Raw genomic sequence first — 21,765 nt, forward strand, 5'->3', positions numbered from 1 at the left:
CCATGTAAAAGACTACCTTCTACCCTGGAACCGGTCACTGCTGCCCATGAGAAGCCACGTCCACTATTACAACCAGAGGACATTTCACAGTCGAATCCAACCTTGCTTTACAAGGCAAGTCAAAACCTACACCCAAACACTTGCTTCTGCAGTCACTCTAGCTACTGTGTGAAAACAAAAAAATAACAAGAGCGCCGAAGTAAAACTAAAGAATCATAATGTGAATTATTAATTCCATATGAAACTGTTGCATCGGTGTTTAATTTGAGCCGGTGGTTGCCAGTGGCGGGCACTACCACTTATTTTTCAGGACCAGCACTTAGTTTTCTCATATGAGATATTTACCAGGGCAGGAAAGAGAAAGCACATAAACTGGAAAGAAGGTGGGGGGGGCGGTGAATGATGGCAAAACCATCACAAACAGAAAGCAGGAACATGCAAGTGCGAGAAAAAGGGGCAGGGAGTGTCTGGCAGTGGTGTCCTTGGCATTTGGCACGCTGGCATTTACCTGCACTGGCCGTGGGCTTCTGAGCAGAGCGTCGGGCAGGGGCACTCATTCTTTCACAATGTAGCACTGTATTGCACCCGGTGTACGTGGCGATGAGCTTGTCCTATGAAGAGCACACGCACCCTGCACCTGTGGGCACAGGCGGAGGGAGCGCTGCTTCTTCAGTGGGTGCACAGAGTCCTGCCACAACTCGCCTTGTAACCTTCGCTGTGAGTACATTTATATGACTGTGTTAGAGCAGCAGTCGGAAAGGTGTAAGCTCAGAAGAGAGGGAATGAGGAGGCCTGGCCCAGCCAATATTATGGTTCAAGGTGTGAACTGGGGGGCGATAGAAAACATAGGATCTCGGAGCAAATGCATCAAGCTCAATGTGGCAACACTAGGAGGAACACTACGATGTCAGAGGGGAGCAGACAGTCCTGCTCTAGCCACAGCTGCCTTTAAACTCTATGATCTAAAAAGAATTAAAGGCAGAATACGTTTCTGTGAAATGGTGAATCCCAAGAATAAGGGGCGTTCCCCAAGCTTCCATTGGTACAGACCATAGAAACATTAGTCAGATGAGACTAACTGGGCGCAAACACCTTCAGAACTGTATTTCAACAATGTTTTGACTAAGCCCGCAGGTGCTGGAGACCTGACCCTTATCAGTCCCATGCCTCAGCTTTGATGTGGTTTAAGGTTACAATTCTACTTGAGGAAGTGATGCCGACACTGTAAGTTTCCGATCCACATTTTATGGCAATATGGGAGTTTGTAAGAGGTCAATCTCTCTGATGAGAGGGCAGACTGTCAGGCAGATCATGAAATGATGATCATTCCGCCAAGCACTGCAGGCATTCCAGACACTGATCTAACTGAAAACTTTCGGTGATCTGTATAAGCAAACCCGCACTGGACAGCCATCTGAAAACATTCATCTCTCTTTCAAATTATATTTGGCCTTCTGCCCTAGACAGCCCGCATTAACAAAGACCTTGCTTAAAATGTTCTGGAGAGTACCCCATCCCCTTCATGCTCGTATTCTGGCACTGGTATTGGGGGACACGTTGACAGCAGCCCCCCCCGGTCTGTCCTCAGGAGGCTTCTTCACGCTTCGAGTGGTCTGCCGCATTCTTCGCAGTGAGGCCCAACCTTTGACTTTGTTAGCCACTGTCCTAGTGGGTATCCCGGGTGGCCAGCTCACTAATAGACTCTGCGACATATCGTAGCTCTCCCAGCAGGACGTAGAAAGTTCTTCTTAGTTTTCCATACAAAAGGTTCCATGAAACAATACCCCCTCCCCAGTTACCCGGGCTTCGACAGTTTAAAGCCGCTCCCTGTGCGCAGGTCTATGTGTTTCAGAAGAGAGTCCCCGCGCCCGCTTCCCCCGCCAAGTCTTCGAGCAGGCTTTGGGTTAATCTCCCATTGTCCAGAGAACAAATACGTTTATTTCCCGTATCTGGGCTTCCTTGGGGGCTTTAGGTCTTTTTCATCTCCCATTCCTGAAAGAAAGCAAAGAGAAACGTGATGTCTGACAGCAGAGATGATACATGTGGATTTAGTCTCACACATTGAAATGTCCAGCTACTTATTAATGCATCATATTGGAATTTGGCCAATTACTAAATGCTCATTATGTTGGCAGATATTTGTCGATCTCGGTTCAGTAAAGGAAGGCCAGTGGGAATTCTGAAAGGTCATTAATGCTTTGCAGCCTCCTCACTACATCTCAGGCCTACTTCCAGCACAGCAGCTGTAGGTGCGGAAGCACACGGAATCATGGGAGGGGGGGGGGGGGGGCACACACTGGCTGGTGTTTGGCACTTGTAAGCACCTCAGTGACCCAATAAGCTGCTGATGATGGTTTAGCGGGACAGGACTCAGACCTCCCTGTTGTTGATCAAGTGGGTAGATCTGTGCCTAATCTAGCTATCTTAGTAGCTATTGATCATTTTGAGCCAGAAACAAAAATGTTATTTTTTGTTGAAATCTGCAGTTTATGCAGCAAATGCGGCAAATCCATAAATATGCAGAAAACTCTGGGGCAGCAAAATTGAATAACTCCAGTGGTCATGTCAATACAGCACAAGAAAAGCAGCCGAGAACAGACAAAAAAAGTGTTAGGACACTCGGAAAAATATTTTTTGTGTAGATCAGTGCCTACTCTATAGAAAATAATTAGTGCTGGTACTCAAAACTTTTGGGGAGGTCGCTGCCCACTGCATCCGCTGGTGTGGCCCACTTCCCCTACTGGTGGCAGCCATTAATTATTAGAAACCCCCCAAAAAGTAACCGAGCTGTAGTGTGGTTGTGGCCGATTTCAGGGCGCTTAAAACAAACAGCCACGACTAAAGTACCTTTGTTCCCAATATGTTGGCGTTCCTATAAATATTTAATGGTCAGTGCTTTGTGTCTGACATTACATTTTTAATTACTAAGCTTCAGTTTATCATTCTGCCACCAGGAGGTGGAAGAGTTTCATGTAGACGAGTCAACGCAGGCAGAGGAATAAAAGAGCAATAATTAGTAATGTATTCTACATTTGATTTTTGATAATTAGGACTGCTAAAGTTTCCCGGTACCCAAAGGTAAGTGCCAGTGGTCCCCACCGGCTCAACTTAAGGACTGCAGTAGATGTCGCAAGCCATGCACACTGAGGCGTGGAGTAGGACAACTCACCAGCATTGGCTATTAACCCTGTAGCACTGCCTCTTAGAAGCGCTTTTAGCTTCTTACAGCTCCCACCAGAGTCCATTTGACTTCTTCAGAAGTGTAAGGGAGAGATCACCACTGTAAGGGTGGGGGCTAGCTAGGCAATTTAAAAGAGTTAGAGGGGGTGAGATGGGAAATGTATTTAAATATTCAAGTGAGAGGAGGGTGCATTGAGAGTTTCTGACAAATCATAGTGGTTTGAATTTGGCCCTAAAATGCAGTTTCTCTAATGTCCCTTTCACTTCTCCCCCTAACTAAAGAGTTAAATAACTGATTGATATCTGGAATATATGCTCTCTGCAGTTTCTTATTGTTTCTTTTTTAACGTTTTGATAAAAGACTGTAATTATTCCACATTTTAATACAAATTAATTAAACCATATGTCAGTTTTTTTTCCTTTTATAGTACTCACTGGTACATTTTCTTTTTTCATTGCTTGGGCAGGACATTTTTATTTCTTTTCAGTTTTTAATGTATCACTATTTAAATGTTGCTGTTATTTTCTGTCTCATTACATAGGGCTACTGGAATTAGGTGGCAGGGGAGGACCAAATTAAGCAGCAGGAGACTAAGGCCCATATTTATAATTTTTTAGCGCCGCATTTGCGTCTTTTCTTGATGCAAAAACAGCACAAACGTACAAAATACAATTGTATTTTGTAAGTTTGCGCCGATTTTGCATAAAAAAAAATACGCAAATGCGGTGCTAAAAAAGTATAAATATGGGCCTAAGTTCTATGGGAGGACATGATGCTTAAGACTATGCTCCTCTTTCTTTACTGGGTAAAAACACAGCAGCCAATAACATTCATGAAAACTTTAAACTACCTATCCCATGAGCCCAAACCCAAAGTCTAATCATAAAGCCCCCTTTGTTGTATAAATGTTGTTGTCACAATAGTCCTTCCTCTTTCTTTGCTGTTGCAGCAGTTTGAGATAAGTGTTACCTTTAATTCACTGTATTGGTGTGGCGAGCTAATCTGCAATTATGTGTTTTTCTTATAACACTTGCGGCGATGGAGCATTTTGCTCAAAGGTTTAATCTATTTAAACCTGTTGCGCTTGTCAGAGTGGAGTGGGAGCTGGACTGTAAGTGGCTTTCTTGCCACCCTTCTCGAGGACTGCATCCTCCTTCCATTACGGTCTTCGCGCATGCGTGCAAATCCGATCTAGGCTTTGCAGCTCCAATCAGCTTGGCACGCTTAGGAAACGACTGTCATCATCCCAGTCCCTTGAAATGCCCAACAGGGCTTTTTGCTCAGGAAATTAGAAGGTGGCTCCCTCCACATTTTATGGTCTGGCTGAGACAGTACTTACTGTCTAATACTATTATCTAGCAGATAAATCAATAAGTGCAATAGGGGCTGTTATCCCACTCCCTCCTCCAAGTGATTTCCTCTCCTAGTGATCTGCTACAAAAATGGCGTACTACACCGATGAGGAGGATTTCCTTCAAGATATAACTGAGGTGCCTTATGAACACCAAATGGAAGAAAGGTTGTTGGAAGAACTGGGCAGTCATGTGCAGGATTCCGTGAACTGGGCTCTAATTGAAGCCCTCAGACCTTTTACACAGCCACTGGTCAGTTATAGTAAACGTGAGCTGGTGGGACATCTTGTCCCAGAAATTAGCAACCAATGATTTGGATTTTCAATTGACAGCCTAATCTAGGGGCTCTTCATTAGCTGAAATTTTGGTGCCAATGGCAGGCTATGTGCTCCGAAACCACGAATAACGGAGCATTGCTCCGCAAGGCTCTTCAGGAATATTTTTAGTTCCTCGATTGCAGGATACAATCTATGCATGTTCTTTTCCTCTTCTGATTCAGAGCAATCTGAAAAAGATTTGCAGCCACGCTGCAAGTGAAAATGCAAAACTCACCATACCGTGGCTGATGTTCCAGGACCAGGTGGGCTGAATCTCTTGTTCAAACCGGAGAATATTATTCATCTGAGCTCCAATGGGTGGGTCCCTTTGATTGAGATGGAGCACGAGGTTTAGAACACCCTCAAATAAGACCCTAAAATCAGAGTGTCCTCACCCATCTCGCCTCTGTAAAGTGGCAGACATGCCTGAACTAGATCCCAATATGGCAACTTTTCTTACTACGTTTGCAAAGAACCCCGCAAAAGGTCTAGGTCATGCAGGGGGCAGATGCCAGGATATATGATTGGACCTCTCTGGTCCCTTGACAAAGATTCTTGACTTTGAAGTCTAATGCCCAAGTGGAGCTGGAAGTGAACCTTGAATGGGCCCAGGGGGCTTTATGCTTTCTCAGCAACACCAACTGCGTAATGTCTATGGAACCCCATAAATCCTTCCTCATGCACATCAACCTGAAACTGGCGTAATTGGCATCTATGGAGGCGGGCTCTATGGCCAATGGTTAATTGTTTGGTGATAAATTTGTCAAAGACCTCGGCAAGTATGTGGCCACCTTCTCAGTCATTGTCAAGGCCCAAGCATCAATGGAGAAGGTATTTAACAGTGGCCTGTTTGATAAGGCTGGGTGCTTTCGGTGTCAGGCACCAGACCGCAGATTCAACGAGGCTTCCAGGTGGACCCTCACACAGAGGAGTCTCCTATAACTCCTTCAGCTATTTTGGGGGGGAGAGTATATAGTTTTACCTAGATAAATGGAAGGCCATTACACAAGACTCTTGGGTGTTGCAGACAGTTCAGGGTTTCCACCTGGAATTTTACTCCCCTCCTTTTCAAGAGTATCCTCGCAACCCTTTCTGTTTTTCCCAAGCAGTTTAATAGACGAGATTCTATCTTTGCTTCAGAAAGGGGGCCATTTTAGAGACTTTGCCCCACCCTCAAGGATTCACAAGCACAGTCTTCCTGGTACAAAAGAAAGGCAAGGGCTCCCCCCTAGTTCTGAATCTCAAACCTTTCAACTCTTGGACTGTGTATTGTCATTTCAAAATGGAAGGCATACGCCTGCTCAGAGATCTTTTACAAGAGGGCGATTGGATGGTGCGTCTCGATCTCAAAAACACGTATCTCTCAGTACCAGTCTTCGCTCCCCATCAGAGTTTTCTCAAATGTTATTGGTGTCTACAATGGTATGAGTTTAACGCACTTCCTTTTGATCTTTCCTTGGCCCCTTGCTGTTTCACCAAGTTGCTGCATCCAGTCGTTCAATATCTCAGAGAGCAAGGGGTGAGATTGATCATTTACCTCAACTATATTCTTATCATGGGTCAGAGCAAAGCTAGGGTCCTTTTTCATCGCCCGTGGACAGTCCAACTGCTTCAGGATCTTGGATTTGTCTTAAACTCAAAGAAGTTGAGTACATCTCCTTTTCAGACTATTGAGTTCTTAGGTTTTCAGGTAGACTCGGTCAGAGCTTAGCTTCAATTACCGCTTTCTAAGTTGATTTATATCAAGAAAGAGTTGAGGAGAGCCCTTGCCTCCCTGACTATATTCTTGAGGATTTTTGCATGCCTGGTGGGATTACTGGAGTCGTCCATCCAGGCCATTTTTCTGAGACCTCTTCACTATCGGGGCCTTCAACGCCTGAAGAACTTCCATCTTTGAAAACGGTTATCATACTCTGAAAAGATAACGTCAGAGGAAGATAGGACAGAGATGTCCTGGTGGTTGGATCACATGGATGCGTGGAACCGCAAGCCCATATTAGCATCAGTCCTAGAGGTGATCATAGAGTTGGATGCCAGTCGCTGGGGCTGGTGGGCTTGTTGAGGTCCGATGGAGACATGAGGCATATGATCCCAGGAGGCACTTCATTACTACATCAATTGTCTAGAGTTGTTAGCGGGGGCCTTTGTGATTTGATCCCTTTCTCCCCACAAAGCAAAATTTCCTTGGAATGGGCAGTGTGTCAGCAGTCCGGTACATCAACCATCTGGGAGGAACAAAATCCCATCTTCTGGTCAAGATTGAGAAGGATTTCTGGCACTAGTGTCTCAAACAGCAAATATCAGTGACGGCCGAGTATATTCCCTATCACTCCAATACGGCAGCAGATTAAAATTTGTACTTTCTATGCGACACCAGTGGTTGGAGACTTCAATCTCTGGTCTTCCATGCGTTGAATCTATGTTGGATGTCAATTAACAATAGACTTGTTCACCTCTTACCAGAACGCTCATCTTCCAATTTTTCTTCAGTTGGAAGCCAGATCCTCTGGAGGCGAGTTCAGATGGCTTTCTCTAGTCTTGGTAAATGGGGGCCCTCTATGCATTTCCCCCTTTCTCTATGATCCAAAGAGTTCTCTCCTAAATACATTGGCATAGGGCAGAAGTGATCTTGGTGACCCCATGTTGAAAGGCCCAATATTTGTTTCCATTAGCAATGTCATTGTTGTGCGACCATATGGTTCAAGTCCACTCCTTCCCGAACAATCTCACTGACCCAATAGGTGTACCTAATCTGTTGATTATGCATGGGATGGAGACTTTCGGGAGATGCTGCAAAGTGCCAGGAGTTTCGTAAAATGCAAAATCCTTCCCGTCACAATCCTGGGCTCCTTCTACTCATAATACAGTGTGGATACCATGGGGCCAGGAATTCATGTGGTTTTAAATTTTTTGTCAGACTTGGCTAGCCAAGGCTTGGCTTATAGAACCATTATTAACTGTTTAGCTATCTCTGCAGGACACAAGCATCTGGATGGTAAACTGGTGGGAAAACATCCTCTAGTTTGTAAACTTATTAACAGTACGAGAAAGGTTTGATCACCTTAACCTAAATATTCTGTTTGGTGGGACGTCAATGTGGTGTTAAAATTCATTAGAGCTTGGTCTGCAAAGGAATCTATATTTCATATGCAATTATCAGCAAAGTTGACACTTTTTTTAATGTCTGGTATCCTGCGTAAGGGTTTCGGACTACACTGGATACTACAGGTAGTTTTTTACTCCCTTGGTAGTGTTGTTCACTATCTCAAGATGCACCAATACTGCATTCTATTGTGTTAGTTACCCAGCTTTTCCCAATAATTACAAATTATGTGTAGTTCAATGCCTTAAAGTCTACGAGGAATGTACTCGCAAATTTAGTCAAGATTCTTGGTACAAGACCGCCCGTTCTGTTCCACAACTGAAGCCTACGGTCCTGCCATAGACAAACAAAATTCTAACTGACGCGTCAAGAATTTCTGATTATATTAAACACGGAGGTGAGGATTATCCCACACATACAAACTATATTGTTGAGTTCTTAATGTAATATCATATGGTTAATAATTTATCCAGGAGATAAGAAATCAACTTTGTTGTTGATCTGAATTTACACATCCGTGATTGATGTATTATTCTGCATTTTCAATAGTACTCTTAAACGTCTGTCTGTTTTCATTAGGCGCGGATAATAAATCCATGTGAATCCCGTTGAGAACCTATTGATAGATGGTCGGTTCCAGTTCCAAGAAGGGAATCCCTGCGTCAACTTTGTTTAGCTTCACACTCATGACCAACATGTTGGTGTTCCAGGCAGTTCTGTTGTATTGAGTTTGTTGATGCATTATTGTTGATGGTTTGCAAAGAAAGAGGGAGGACTATTGTGACAGTAACATTTATACAGCAAGGGGGTATATGACTGGATGGGACTTTGGACTTGGGCTTATGGGATATGTAGTTTAAAGTTTCCTTAAATGTTAATGGCTGCTGCGTTTTTCCTCTGTAAAGTAAGAGAAGCTTAATTCTTGTCTTTGTGTCCTTAACAGAATCTAAAATTCTTGTTGCATCAGCTAGCAAATGTTTTATTATGCAGCATGAAAAGGCAAGTTATGTGGCATGAGGTGCCATATTTGTTGTTGATATTACCTCATTATTTAGCCAATTTTACACATTAACACTTTCTGGGCAAAGGTTTCACCTCATTAGCACCACTTTGACACCCAAATACAGAAATAAGCAACAAAAAGGTAACCAGTCAACCATTACAAAGGCCCTATCACTGTGTTGCACCCCGTTCTACCACATTTTGAGTAGCTTTTGATCAGTTTGATATTGAAACAATATGTTATTTTTTGTTGAAATCTGCAAATTATGCAGCAAATGATGGGTTATGTGGCAGATGTGGCAAATCCATAATTATGGGGAATAATTCCAGTAGCCATGTCAATACTGCATCAGGAAAGCACAGGGAGGAAAAGCAGCCAAGAACCATTAGAAAAAATATTTGGACAATAAATGCTACTTTTTTTCTGAGGCTCTGGAAAAAATATTTTGTGTTGCCTGCCTGCCTGTCACAGGCATCAGCCTGGCACATAAATGACACCTTTGTCATTCCGGCCTCTCCGAAGCACTGGATTGACATGTGATTGACAGTGCCCTAGCCCAAGCGATCATTAAGAAACACTAGTCCGTTGACAAATTTTGTTCTCCACCACTCAGCTGGTCTGCCCCCAGCAAACACATGCCCCAGAAGCTTGCAGGCCTTGATTGAGCTGTTAGAGGGTTCTCATTCAATAAATCATTTGTTCATCCAATACACAAGAGTCTCACCTTGGCCTTCTGGAGAACTTTGCCTTTGTTGGACGCTGTGATGGAGGGACTGCGCTTCCTCATTTCTGATGCACTGTTCACGGGGACCCACCGCTCTGGACTGCTGACCTCTTGTTGACGTTTCACAGCCTGTTGAGTGAAGGGCATAATAGCATTATTCATAATTCCTGATATGCAGGAATTGACAGCAAACAAAAACATGCAGGTCCGTTTAGTTTGCTTATTCCCTGCCTACTACAACACATTTACATTAAGAACAAGAACAAGATGCACTAAATAGTGTTGAGGTTGCAAGGCCCACAAAATCAAAAGTATTGAGGCTTCAAAACTACGAGTTGCAATATATCAAAGGCACATGTCATTGAGAAATATCTTTTCGGAGGCATGAAAGGGCCCCACTATATGAATCACAATGACACGTGTCAGGCTTTGCGACCACAGTTGCTATTGCAAACTATTAATGCCATAACACTGCCTCACAATAATATGGATAAATATACCCACGGACAAGGTGGCAAAATCTGAAGTATTTTAACATTTTATGATGACAAGAGAAAATATCAGAAGAAATTAGCTTTTCAAATGCTGAAATGCTGATAACATAAAACGATATATTACTTTTTAGTCACAAGTGTAAGCTGTAAAATGCACCGTTTGGCCTAATTTTGTCAAATATTGAGTTTAGGAAGAGTACCCCTTCTCTCCACCCCTCCCCCTTCAGCAGGGGTCAGATTCAATTGTAGCACTCATTGGCTTGTGCAATTTGGGTCTGGTATAATGTTTTTACCAGGAATGATTTTGATTCCTAGTCTGTCCTTGCTCTCGAACCAAACCTTGGCAGAAAATACGTTAATTTCCTCTGCTGAATGTATGAATACAGTGTTTATATAAGACTGATAAACCTAGCACACAGGTAATCCTGGTACTATCATTGCGCAGCAGTGGCAGGGTTGCTGGTTGTGCCAGCTGGAGTGGATTCTTATGAAGTGCCTTGGTTCCTGGCCCTTAAATGTTTACAAATTAAGCACTGCCCTCGCCCCTTTGTCTTTTCCAATTTAAGCCCCTTCAGAAAACGTTTTCTGGTGCATCTACAGAAGCTCCACGGTGATTTCACAAGACTGTCGCTGATCTGCCTTTATGCTTTAGGAGATGTAGGTTACAAAACTAGACATGATGTTCCAGTTATGCTCTTCAGCACTTGACACAGTATGTCAGATGAGGCCCCACTAATGGATTATTCAGTGATGGCACCACCTTTGATTCTGCTGGGAAACCTCTGACTATTCACCTCAACATTTTCCTGGCTGCCCTTGTTGCCTTTTTTCACAATGTTTGTAAACTTTGAGGTCGTGAGATATGACAACGCCCAAAACACCTCTTCTCTGAGAGGGCGTCCTATATACTCTGCTCTCAGGGGTGGAGTGTGGGAGTGTGACCGGAGACTGCTTCCAGGAGTGAACAATTGTACCCCAACCTGTCATAAAGCATTCTGTCTACTTGCCCAGGAGGGTTGCAACTTTTGGTACAGTTGTGTTGACGAATACAATTGGCATTTTGATAACTGAACCAGAATTCTGCCTCACCAGCTCAACACAAAATAAAAAGAACAACTTTCAAACTAAACATAGTAAACATGTGCCAAATATCTGAGTGGGCTCCTCAACCATTGTCACACACCGGCTTAGGGCTGAAAGAAAAAGTGCAATGTTGTGCTCTAGCTACCCGCCATGCTTTCTCTGCTGTGCTCCTGGACTGACAACGCGGCGTCCACCACACAAAGTAACCCTAAGCAGCAACCATCACCCCCACCTGACTGATTTTTCATCACTGAGAATGAGGTCAAGAAGATTACCCAAAGACATGAACGGGATCACTTCAAAAAACCAAATGAAAATCAACACACCACCTTAGACATTAGCGAGTGAACACTTAGAGCAACACAGAGGGAACACAGATACAGGAAAACACGGGTACAGGCAAACACAGGAACTGGGGCCGCAACTCCAAGTAGAATACAGATCCAAATCCAAAGGATCTGAGTGTTAAACTCAGCAAAATAATACATCTAATCTGTATCCAAAGACAGGATGAGGGCAGTCAATTAACACACCATGTCCAGGCTTAAAACAGGGCACAAAAGGGCTTTCTGCAGCACAAATCACCCCTCCTTCACCAGCGCAATGAACCACCAACACCTACGAGCGGCGGCCTTGCAGTATAGGGTCTGTGCGACTGCAGACGACGGCTGCACTCAGAGAGCTGCAGGGTTTGCCACAAGCGCTAAGAGGCCACACACTTTGTAAACATCTGCTCTATGGAAACCATGTTACATTGCTTCAAACTACTTGCCACTTTTGGATTCACGATGGGAGACACTTTACCACAGGAGAAGCTTACCACACTATCAGTCTTGCTTGTCACGGCCAGCCCTAGTGACGGTCCTCCTGCCAGGGACTTCTTCAGGTTCTCTTTCACCGCGGTAAGCTGCAGCTCCAGGTCCACCCGCCGCCCTTCCCTCTGCTTGCACTGCTCCTCCAGGGCCGCCGCTCGTTCCTCCAGCTGCTTCTGCTTCTTACCTGGAAGGGTAAGGGAACATATGCAGAAATAATCCATGAAATGTAGCATGCTGTGGTCTGGGATTCAAACACTGGAACGTTGTAACAAATATTTACATCCAATATCTAGAACATACTGAATCTGGGGGGAGATTTACAAACATTTAGTTCTGGGTTAATGCCACAAACTTGATGCTAATCAGCACAAAATGTGTTTTTTCCTCATTTACTTTACAGCCCAAAACGTATTTTATGCTGAAAGTACCCTCAAAGAAACTCAAAGCAGCGCAAAGCATTGCTTTGCCATGCTTGGCGTTGCGGGGGCTACCGTGGGTGGTACATATCATTCGCATATGCCTTTTGACACAAAACTGTATCTACAAACAAAAGTAGACAGGGTTTTCTCAAAAAGTTAATACCATTTGAAAGCAAGCGTTAAAAGGAGAAATGTTTTAAGATTGTGCTCTCAGCTCCCTGCCCGTCATGCAATGCAGAGCAGCCTTTTTGGCTACTGTGCTGTGTTCCGTGCATTTAAGGTTGATATAGGTAAAAGGAAGAGTCCTTCAGGAATTCTTATTTCATGTTTTCATGGTTTTTTTGGAGCGATGGACCTTGAGCATTAACGTTTATGAACAGAGCCATATTTTGCCTCATAAAGCCTCTTTGGATACCTCAAGGTGTACTGACATTCTCACTTCTGTGAGATGATTGAAAAGACACTCAAACTTCAGGTTACTACTGTGTGCGTTTGCAACGGAGCCAGGGATGGGGAAAATGCTTGAAGTGACAAATAAGTAAAGCTTATTGAAAGATTTTAACACTCACATTCTACTGCAAAACATAACTTTTAATGTCACGTTCGAGAACACATTGCAGTGCAAAGAAGCATTGGCAAAGTCAATCGGTCTGCACTGTCTGAGATTTGGCTTTATCAACGCTTGTTTTGTTTTGCCTTGGTTTTTATAAAACATTGTTATGGGAGCTGCCAGGCCCTTACCAATATAAAAAACAAAAGAGAAAAGCAAAAATATTTTTCTAATCTCGAAAATTGCACCTTGCCTAGCAATTCCTGGCACTTAAATTAACTACTTAGTGTAGATGTGCTCCGTGTGAAAAAGCAGAAAGCTGTGAACCTACCCAATGCTGGCCTGAAGAAAAATGGGAATGACACAGCAACAGCCCAAAGAATGAAGAGAGCTAAGGTGAAAGGTCCCTTATGTATCCTATATATATATATTTGTATTAGTATGTATAAATGTCCCTGTCTTGTCTAACACCAGAATTAAAAAGCCCCCCAACTGCCAAAAAATCCTGATGGCTACTTTTCTACATATCCAAAGCTTTTTATTATTATTGCGGTTGCTGTGCATTTTAAGTCTATGGGCTTGAACTTCAGCAGTTCACACTACTTCAAATAACCATTAGTTAAAAATGTTATCCAAGCGTTCATAGGACTCTCCTTAGTATTTTGAATTTCAGCCCGTCCCAGATACACACTGTACTCTGAAGAATATCTGAAGTTGGGCATGGTGAAGGACGTGTGTGGCTTTAAGGTCACAGCAGTCTGCCAGTAATCTCAGAATGATATTCCACACTTGAGGGAATAATCGTGGCTGTCTCTGCCCCAGCCCTACTGAGTAATGATGTTCATAGAGTGGCGTTTCTGTAATGGCCAGGCTTAACTTCAAAGAAAGACTGGTACTGCCTTCGCTGTCTGACACCCCAGTGACCAATGCAAGATGTACCTGCTTACAAAATGTGGAAAGCGGCATTCTCTTTGCGCCCCGCACTTGATGGCCGGCGGGCGCACAGTATGTGGTCTACAACAACCCATGCTGAAAAGAGAGGTATTACGGTCGGTCCACTGCTACCAGGAGTTATGATACCCTCCTACTTAGGACTTCCTACCTGTGCTTGTCTTCAAAGCCTCTTTCAGCTCCTTCTTCTCCTTCCGCAGGGACAGCAGGTCATTGCGGATGGACTCCTTCTCCTTCTCCAGTTTCTCCTTCTCACTTACAAAGCGGCGGGCATCCTCCTCTGCGCGATTCTTGCCGTACTTGTACTGGTTCACATCTGAAATTAAGTAAGTAGGATGGGCGGTGGATAAATGATTGACAGTCAGTAACCATGCTCTCAAAAACAGGCTAGGTCTCCTCTGAGATCAGGATAGGGATGGAACATACTAGAGGCGTGGCGCTTGATCTTGACTTGAGGGTCTATTCGGCGTGACTTCTCGCTGCAAGACGATGCGTGACGCTTCACCTGCGTGCCCAAAGGACGAGATGGTGCGTCCACCTGTGAGAGAGCAAAAGGCAATAGAAGTGCTTCAGAATGGAAAGCAGAGCTTGAGTCAGAAAGGAGGACAAACCTCTGAGGAGAACTGGAAGCAGACATTAGGATAAATCAAAGAGAGGGTTGCACTGTGTTTCAGCATTTCGCAAACAAATAAAAAATAAGGAAATTATAACTATTTTCCTGAATAAGGCTCAAAGAGATTCTTTTTTACCAATGTGGAACTACTAGCTTTACTAATACAACACTTCTCACACTTGCTACAGATCAGCGATTCCTTTGCAGAAGTGGGGTTTAGCATACAAGGTGCACATGCATTCCAGAGGGCAAAGAAAAAACACATTTTACATAAACTCCAATTGAAACTAGAGAAGCAGAGAATCACATAATGGAAAGGCCTCTTTACAAATAAAAATTCTGGTCTTTTTAGCATCTCCCATTAAAAGAATTAAAGTGCACGTATGAAGCAAATTCTGTAGTCTGTTTGTACCTTCTCATAAGGGACATCGTCGTACTCTCGAGAGTCTGTACTGCTTCTGTGCGAGGAAGTCGCCCACCTGAGGAGGGAACACATAAACATTTTTTTAAATTGAAAAGCAGTCCTTGCCTAAGAAAAGTATAAAATTTACAAACACGAGCCCATATTCACAAGCGGCATGCGCCGCTAGTGCGTCACTCTTTGTGACACATCAGTGGCGCAGGCTGCTGACCCATATCTGCAAAGGCACTTTGCGTGGATTTTCATGGCCTTGTAGATATGAAGTAAAGCAATGCAGCGCGAGTTACTGTGTTGCCTTACTTTGCGTCAGGGAGGCGTTTCCATGGGTGTTGCATGGGTGTTCCCACGCAACATCCATGTATTTTGACTCACTCCCAAATTTACAAGGTATTGGAAACCTGGGAATGCATCAAAAGCCTACACCACCCCAGGGGTGGCATAAGAATGACGCAACGAGGAGAAATATATTTAATTCTCCCCGTTTTTCCTCTTTCAATGTGTGCTGCATTCTGTGCACACATAGGAGGAAATCGCCTCCATTGATTGTTTTGTGCAGGAAGGTGTGCCTTCCTGCCCAAAACAATCATCCCCATAGACAAATAATTGGATTAGGAAAAAGTACAGACTCTGTTTTACGTGGGATGAGTTGGAGGACAGTTGGCAGAAGAAAGAAAGCAAGTATTCATATTACACACATACAAATACGATGGAAATCAAAACAGTCAGACTGTCATTCAAAAGGTGTGCATATCTCTTTCCATCTCTTATTTTCTGTACCTCTACCTCTGACCCTGTTTTATGTCAAGAACCACACCCGATATCAGACCTGTCTCACTTTTACGTTCTCCCAACGCCTAATGCTAAATTCTGCCCTGTAAATAATATTCAAATCTTTGAAAGGCATAAATTAGTTAATAGTCACATCTGTATTTACACTGATTAGTAGTGACCGAAAAGGTTTATTTAGCAATATTCACAACTTAAATCACTGTTGTTGCTATTGTCGTTGTTATTATAACAGTGAAATCTGTGGTACAGGTGTATTATATATTTCCATCCACTGTAATTGATAAAATGGCTATTACTGAATTGGGTAAGAATAGCACCTATAATTCACAATTTTGAAACTGCATTATTCTAGAAGTACATTATCAAAAAGTACAGGTGTGTGTATAAATCTGTCTTTACATGAATGCACTATATGTGAAAAATTGAACGGCAAAGCATGGCACTGTTACATATGGCCGCGCAGCAGGACTCAGACGTGGGACGTGGGGACGTGTTTAAGGGGAGAAACAATATCACGTAAAATCTGGACTCTTCCTGACCTGCAGCACCTGCTGCCTCGCGCATTACGCACCCACTGCAGAGCTTGCTTTAGACAACCCCCGATACTCTGCTAACTCAATCACACCAAATCTGCCTGAAAAAAGGGTCCTCAAATCCTTCTTAATCTGTGTGAAAACACTGACAACAAGATCTAGATTGCAAACATTTACAAATTGGGAAATGTGATGCTGTAAATTGGAATCCCGAAGAGGGCATGTGTTCCGGGGTTCGCCTCCACCCTGGAAACTTAGCATAGTAATGAAGATGGAAGCCTACAACCGAATTTAAGACCTGCCCGCCAACTACCGGTTTCAACGAGAAACAAATAAGCAAGTGCGTAGGTAAGAGAGTGTTTGAAGAAATGCATTCTCTGAGCGATAGGCATGTAGATGTGTTTGTTCAACAGGTAAGGGGGTGTGAACGTGTTTATTTCCTGGACAATAACATTCGTGAAGTATTTTGTAATGCTAACTTTCAAGCAGCCCAATCAATGGGAATGTATTCATGTAATGTGAGGCAGTAATGCCAATGTGCGAGGTGCCAGCCTGTAGGAGTTTCATGCTCGAAAGTAATATTTTGCTGAGCCGTGCATTTTCGAGTAAAGGTGAAACAGGCAGTGCTTAATTTGAGCCGGTGTTTGCCCGTTGGGGGCAGGGACACTTTATTTCTCTACATCAGACATTATTTCTCTACATCAGACATTTCCCGAGGTCAACCGAGGGAAAAAAACAAAATGAAAAGACGGGGGAAATTACAGTAAATCCGCCACAAAGGGATATGGCGGACTACTGTAAGAGTGAGATGACAGTCAAAGCAGTGATTGACAGAGGACTGGTGCGGATTCGGGACTGCTCACCCTTCGTTTCACTCTCTGACATTTTATGGCACAAGCTGCGGGTGTTTCAGCAGTGCTTGGGGCATCTGCACGTTATTTTACAAACAAAGCATTGGAAAGAGGTTTCTGTGCACTTTTCTCGAGGGCCTGGAAATTACCGGTCCAAATGGTTCTTTTCTACTATGAAAGCTGTGGACCATATTAATTTCTTATTAAATATCTCTGTTTTGTGGTAGATGGAATCTGAGCAGTTAAATGCACAGCATTAGAAAAAAATATTTTACTTTATCTGCTACAGATCACACATTTTACTGGAGCGCAGAAATAAGGCACAAACACATAATTCTGCAATGCAATGTTCCACTAAATGTTTTGCTTGCATAATTTTATTCAACCCTTTGGTACAATAACATCATTTGTACTTTCAAATTGGACCAAAAGCCCCCTCTTGTGGCAAAGGAAGGGTATTTCAGCAAACAAGGAATCATGGAATTAACTAAGGACCTCTTGTCACTAGAAGCGTGGGGAAAGTACGGCAAAGTTTGTTTTTCATGTGTTCGCTTTTGGGAACACTAAAGATAGATTTTGGAACAGAAAGAGGGAGACTATTATCTGCAACTGACTTACATTAGAATGCCTTTTCTTTTAGGAGAAGAAAGTAAAACACATGAAAAATAATGTACGTTTTAGAGACTGCTGCAGAAGTCTCACAGAAAGTTTTGTCAGGGGTGTAAACTGATGTGCATGTTCATGATTACAAGGTTGTGAGAGTTGATCTGTGCATTAGGATCACATTTCTTGCACCCAGGAGTAGGAGAGGCTTCACATGTTAGAAAATAATACCTAGTTTAAATGCGTTACAATCAATATGACTAGGAAGCAGTTAGCCAGGGTCACTGGAATTATGCAATTCTAGGTCGGTGATATTCTTCACACAGTTACAGACTTGGTGCAGTTGCCACTCAATCTGTCATCTGCTGCATAATCTGAAGATGTTAACAAAAAAAAACTGTTTCTAGCTCAAGTGGATCACAAGTTACTAAAAACAAGGTGACACGTGTTCCTGCGCACTGGAAGGACCTTCATAATGGTTCATTGGTCATCTTTCCGTTGCTTATTGCTGTATTTAGGCCTTACATTAGTTCTGAGATTAAATTATTTTCCAGTGATACCTTGTGTAAAAATGATATAGTAGTGAAGGAATACTATCACAAAATGTGTGTCATTAAGCCACATAATTTGCCATTTCTTTCTACCTAATTAGTCAACTCTGCTGCATAAATTGGTCCTCTGCACCATAATTCCAGTGGCCCTGCACTCTTCCTCACATCGATAGCTATCCATAGCTGCAGAATAATAATGCATATTTATTTTATGAGAGTGAGTCGTTCTCTTTCTGTGTGTGCTCGTACGTTTTCCCATTCCAGAAATATGGTTTACAATGAGGCCTCATTTGTGATGTCTGTGTCAGCATAAAATGTAATATCTGTGTTATCTTGTAGAAGCAATCGGCAGGACGTTCCTTTGTAACTTTCCAAGCTTGCCTACCTATGCCCTGAGTATGCCATTCCTTAGATACACAAACCACTGTTACTGTGTTGCACAAAATGTCAGCTTGTTTCCTTAAATAGTTATCCATAACCTAAACCAAAGACATGCATTAGGAAGTAGGTGTCCCTACAAGTACCTCGTGTACTAAAAGACGGATTAAGTGTTTGCAACATTACTGATCCAATTCTGTTATGTAATTTCATACCATGAAATGTATGTGTTTTCTGGTCAAGAATTTAAGAATATCATAAGACACTTCACCCAGAGCTACCAGTACTTAAAATCACAGACTGCCTCTGGGTTGTTTAAATTTCCAAACAATTCTGTGATTCCCTACAAAAACTGGTGTGGACCATGTGCCTTCTTTTATGTCCTTGTAATCCACTGTACTTAGTCTTATAAAACACATTTAATAATAACGCCTTGTGGATTTTAAAATATAGACTCAATATAGCTGAAGCTTATAAGGAGGCAATTCTACAGAATTGCTTTATTTACATAAGAAGTCATATTCGAGCTTTGTAAGGGGTATTTATTATAACTATACGTTGTATTTTTTTCCCATTTGTATGCTTCTTTATGGTACTCTATCAAGGGTAGCTTTTCTGTTGTGAAGGTGGGGGCATTTGAACTAGATCTTTGAAGAAGCATTATTCACCTTTGCAATAAAATAATGCCTTCAATTATGAATTTTGTCAGATTGTTTCACCAATTTATAACTTCCCTCCTGGTGGTTGTAATCGTTCTATAAACTATTTTTATAGTACCACAAATTTGCTCTTAGGTCACACTCCCCCATACCACATTATTATAATTCCCAGCTTTACAACACGTACAGTGGCACTCATTGCATTGCTGGAACCAATGCCAAACAGACCTTTTGCATTAAACCTGGCTATTCCCACTCAGTAATCCCCCAGAGCCCTTCCAGGTGCCCACATTTCCAGAAATAAATGTCCGACAGTGAGAACAATTACCATTTTACCACAACTGCCACCACCAACACCATTTCCACCACCACCACCATAATTACCACAAGCACTACCATCCCCACTCCCTTACACAGAGCCCCGTGCCCCGTGCCCATACTAACAGGAATGAATGGCGGACAGCAGTGACGATGTTGGCGATTGTTTCCACATCAACGTAGTCATAGTGCAATGCTTCAGGCACAGTTTGAGCACCAGTCTCAGCCAGAAGCAGCCCCAGCCAGCGTCCCATCTCCTCTGAAGAACTGGCCTGCAAGAAGGAAAGAACACAAAGGGCAATGTTGGTACAGACATAGCTGCATCATAGAGCTTCATTTAATGTCTGGTAATGCCACACCAAGAACAGCATCACTAGGCTTTCGACACAAACCAATCATCACTAATGCATTCCACACACAAAGTGATGACACTGACAAAGTCAATGAAGATGCAACTGATGAGTCTGTATTGGAGCTAAAAAAACAAGGCCAGTTATAGAAAACCATTTTGTGATTGCAAGACCTGTAATTTTGAAAAATCATACACACCACAAAATGTTTTTTTCTATTTACTAAACCCATTTTATGAGTCACAAAATCTCTTCTGACCCATACAATGGGCTTTTGCAATCAATTTTGAAATACAATTAAGATGGGTCATGAAAGGGGCATCCCTTCAGAATGATCAGTTGAAATGTAATGTATGTATGCTTTGTGTTGGACCTGGCACTTTTTACAGGTTTATCCCAAAACTTTTTGCCTTCCTCCTTCTATTTTTCTGACCTGTTTTTGTTGTCTTTAGGGACTCTGGGCAGTTTACCACTGCTAACCAGTGCTAAAGTGCATAGGGTCTCTGTCTAACATGTATTGGAGATTGGTGCCTCCATAATTGGCATATTTGATTTAATAATGAGTCTCTAGTACAGTGCAAAGTGTGTGCCCAGGGTCTGTAAATCAAATGCTACCAGTGGGCCTGCAATACTGACTGTGCTACCCATATGAGTAACCATGTAAACATGTCAAAGACCTGGCACTGTAGTGTCTGTGTGTGCAGTTTTAAACTGCCATTTCAACTTGGCAAGTGCACCCACTTACCAGGCCCAAACCTTCCCTTTTATTACCTGTGAACCACCCCTGAGATAGGCCCAAGGCAGCCTCATGGGAAAGTTAGGGTCTTGTGCACTACAAAGACTTCTCTTTGAAGTTTGCCTACTTCAAAGACAAAAATGGGTATAAGTACTGGACCTCTGACGCCGCATAATTAGAACACTTCTGGACTGAGGACATTCTGCCAGGATAAAGAGCTGGATGCTGTAGGAGGGACTGCCACTCTGCCCGTTGCTTTGCTGTGCTGGTCTGCTGGATGCTGCTTCTGCCCTTTGAGTGAAAGAACTGGACTTTGCTTTCTTCCTCCAGCTTTCCAAGGTTTTCCAAGGGCTTGAACTGAACTTGCCTCTTGTAAAGAAGTCTCAGGGCCATCAACAACTTCACCTATCAGCGCTTGGGCTCTCTTGCTGAGAGTCCTGACTTGCCAAGTGGTGCCACGTCCAGTTCATGGGCCCTTGAAAGTGACCTCTGGTGTAACAAAGAAGAAACTAAGCACATTGACTACACATCGACTTTGGAACCGGTGCCGCTCTCTGATTTCCCTGCCGCCACCTGCACCAGAGCTGTGCTCCCTGCTGAGTACAACAACCGTGACCTGCAACACAGGCCCAAAGCTGATGCAGTGCCTCCGAAATCCCGCCACAGAGTGAGTCCCGAGTGCTGTGTCACCCATGTCTGTGTCACCCGACTCTGCCTCCGCTACCACATCTGTGGCTTCCATGGCGTGATTGTGACACTGCAAAGTCGATGCCTCACATCTTGATTTGTTGGATTCATCAACCCCTGCCGGGTAATAAGGAATGAATGCCTAGCAAGCAATGCTGCATCACCATCCCTGCAACCAAAAGGAACCAGCGCCTCACCTTATCCCCCTAGCAGTAATAAACTGATGCATCACCTCCCTGGTAGCAGTAGGGAGCTGACGCCGCACTGACTCCAGCGATGCCTCA

General features: G+C 43.3%; 1 protein-coding gene across 3 annotated transcripts in view; it reads right to left on the minus strand.

The window, feature by feature from the left end:
• Positions 1 to 1,832: 1,832 nt before the first annotated feature.
• AFAP1L1 (actin filament associated protein 1 like 1) overlaps positions 1,833 to 21,765 on the minus strand; it is a 159,127-nt gene continuing 139,194 nt past the window's right edge. For all 3 annotated transcript variants that reach the window (XM_069244630.1, XM_069244631.1, XM_069244629.1), the window contains 7 exons: positions 19,835 to 19,980; positions 15,018 to 15,084; positions 14,419 to 14,530; positions 14,144 to 14,308; positions 12,078 to 12,256; positions 9,681 to 9,809; positions 1,833 to 1,992 (listed from right to left, as the gene is read on the minus strand). In XM_069244630.1, the coding sequence (XP_069100731.1) occupies positions 1,969 to 1,992; positions 9,681 to 9,809; positions 12,078 to 12,256; positions 14,144 to 14,308; positions 14,419 to 14,530; positions 15,018 to 15,084; positions 19,835 to 19,980 (822 nt within the window). In that variant the 3' untranslated portion in view covers positions 1,833 to 1,968. The remainder of the gene's footprint in view (positions 1,993 to 9,680; positions 9,810 to 12,077; positions 12,257 to 14,143; positions 14,309 to 14,418; positions 14,531 to 15,017; positions 15,085 to 19,834; positions 19,981 to 21,765) is intronic.

The sequence above is a fragment of the Pleurodeles waltl genome, chromosome 7, assembly GCF_031143425.1.
Source record: "Pleurodeles waltl isolate 20211129_DDA chromosome 7, aPleWal1.hap1.20221129, whole genome shotgun sequence".
In the NCBI taxonomy this organism is placed as follows: domain Eukaryota; kingdom Metazoa; phylum Chordata; class Amphibia; order Caudata; family Salamandridae; genus Pleurodeles; species Pleurodeles waltl.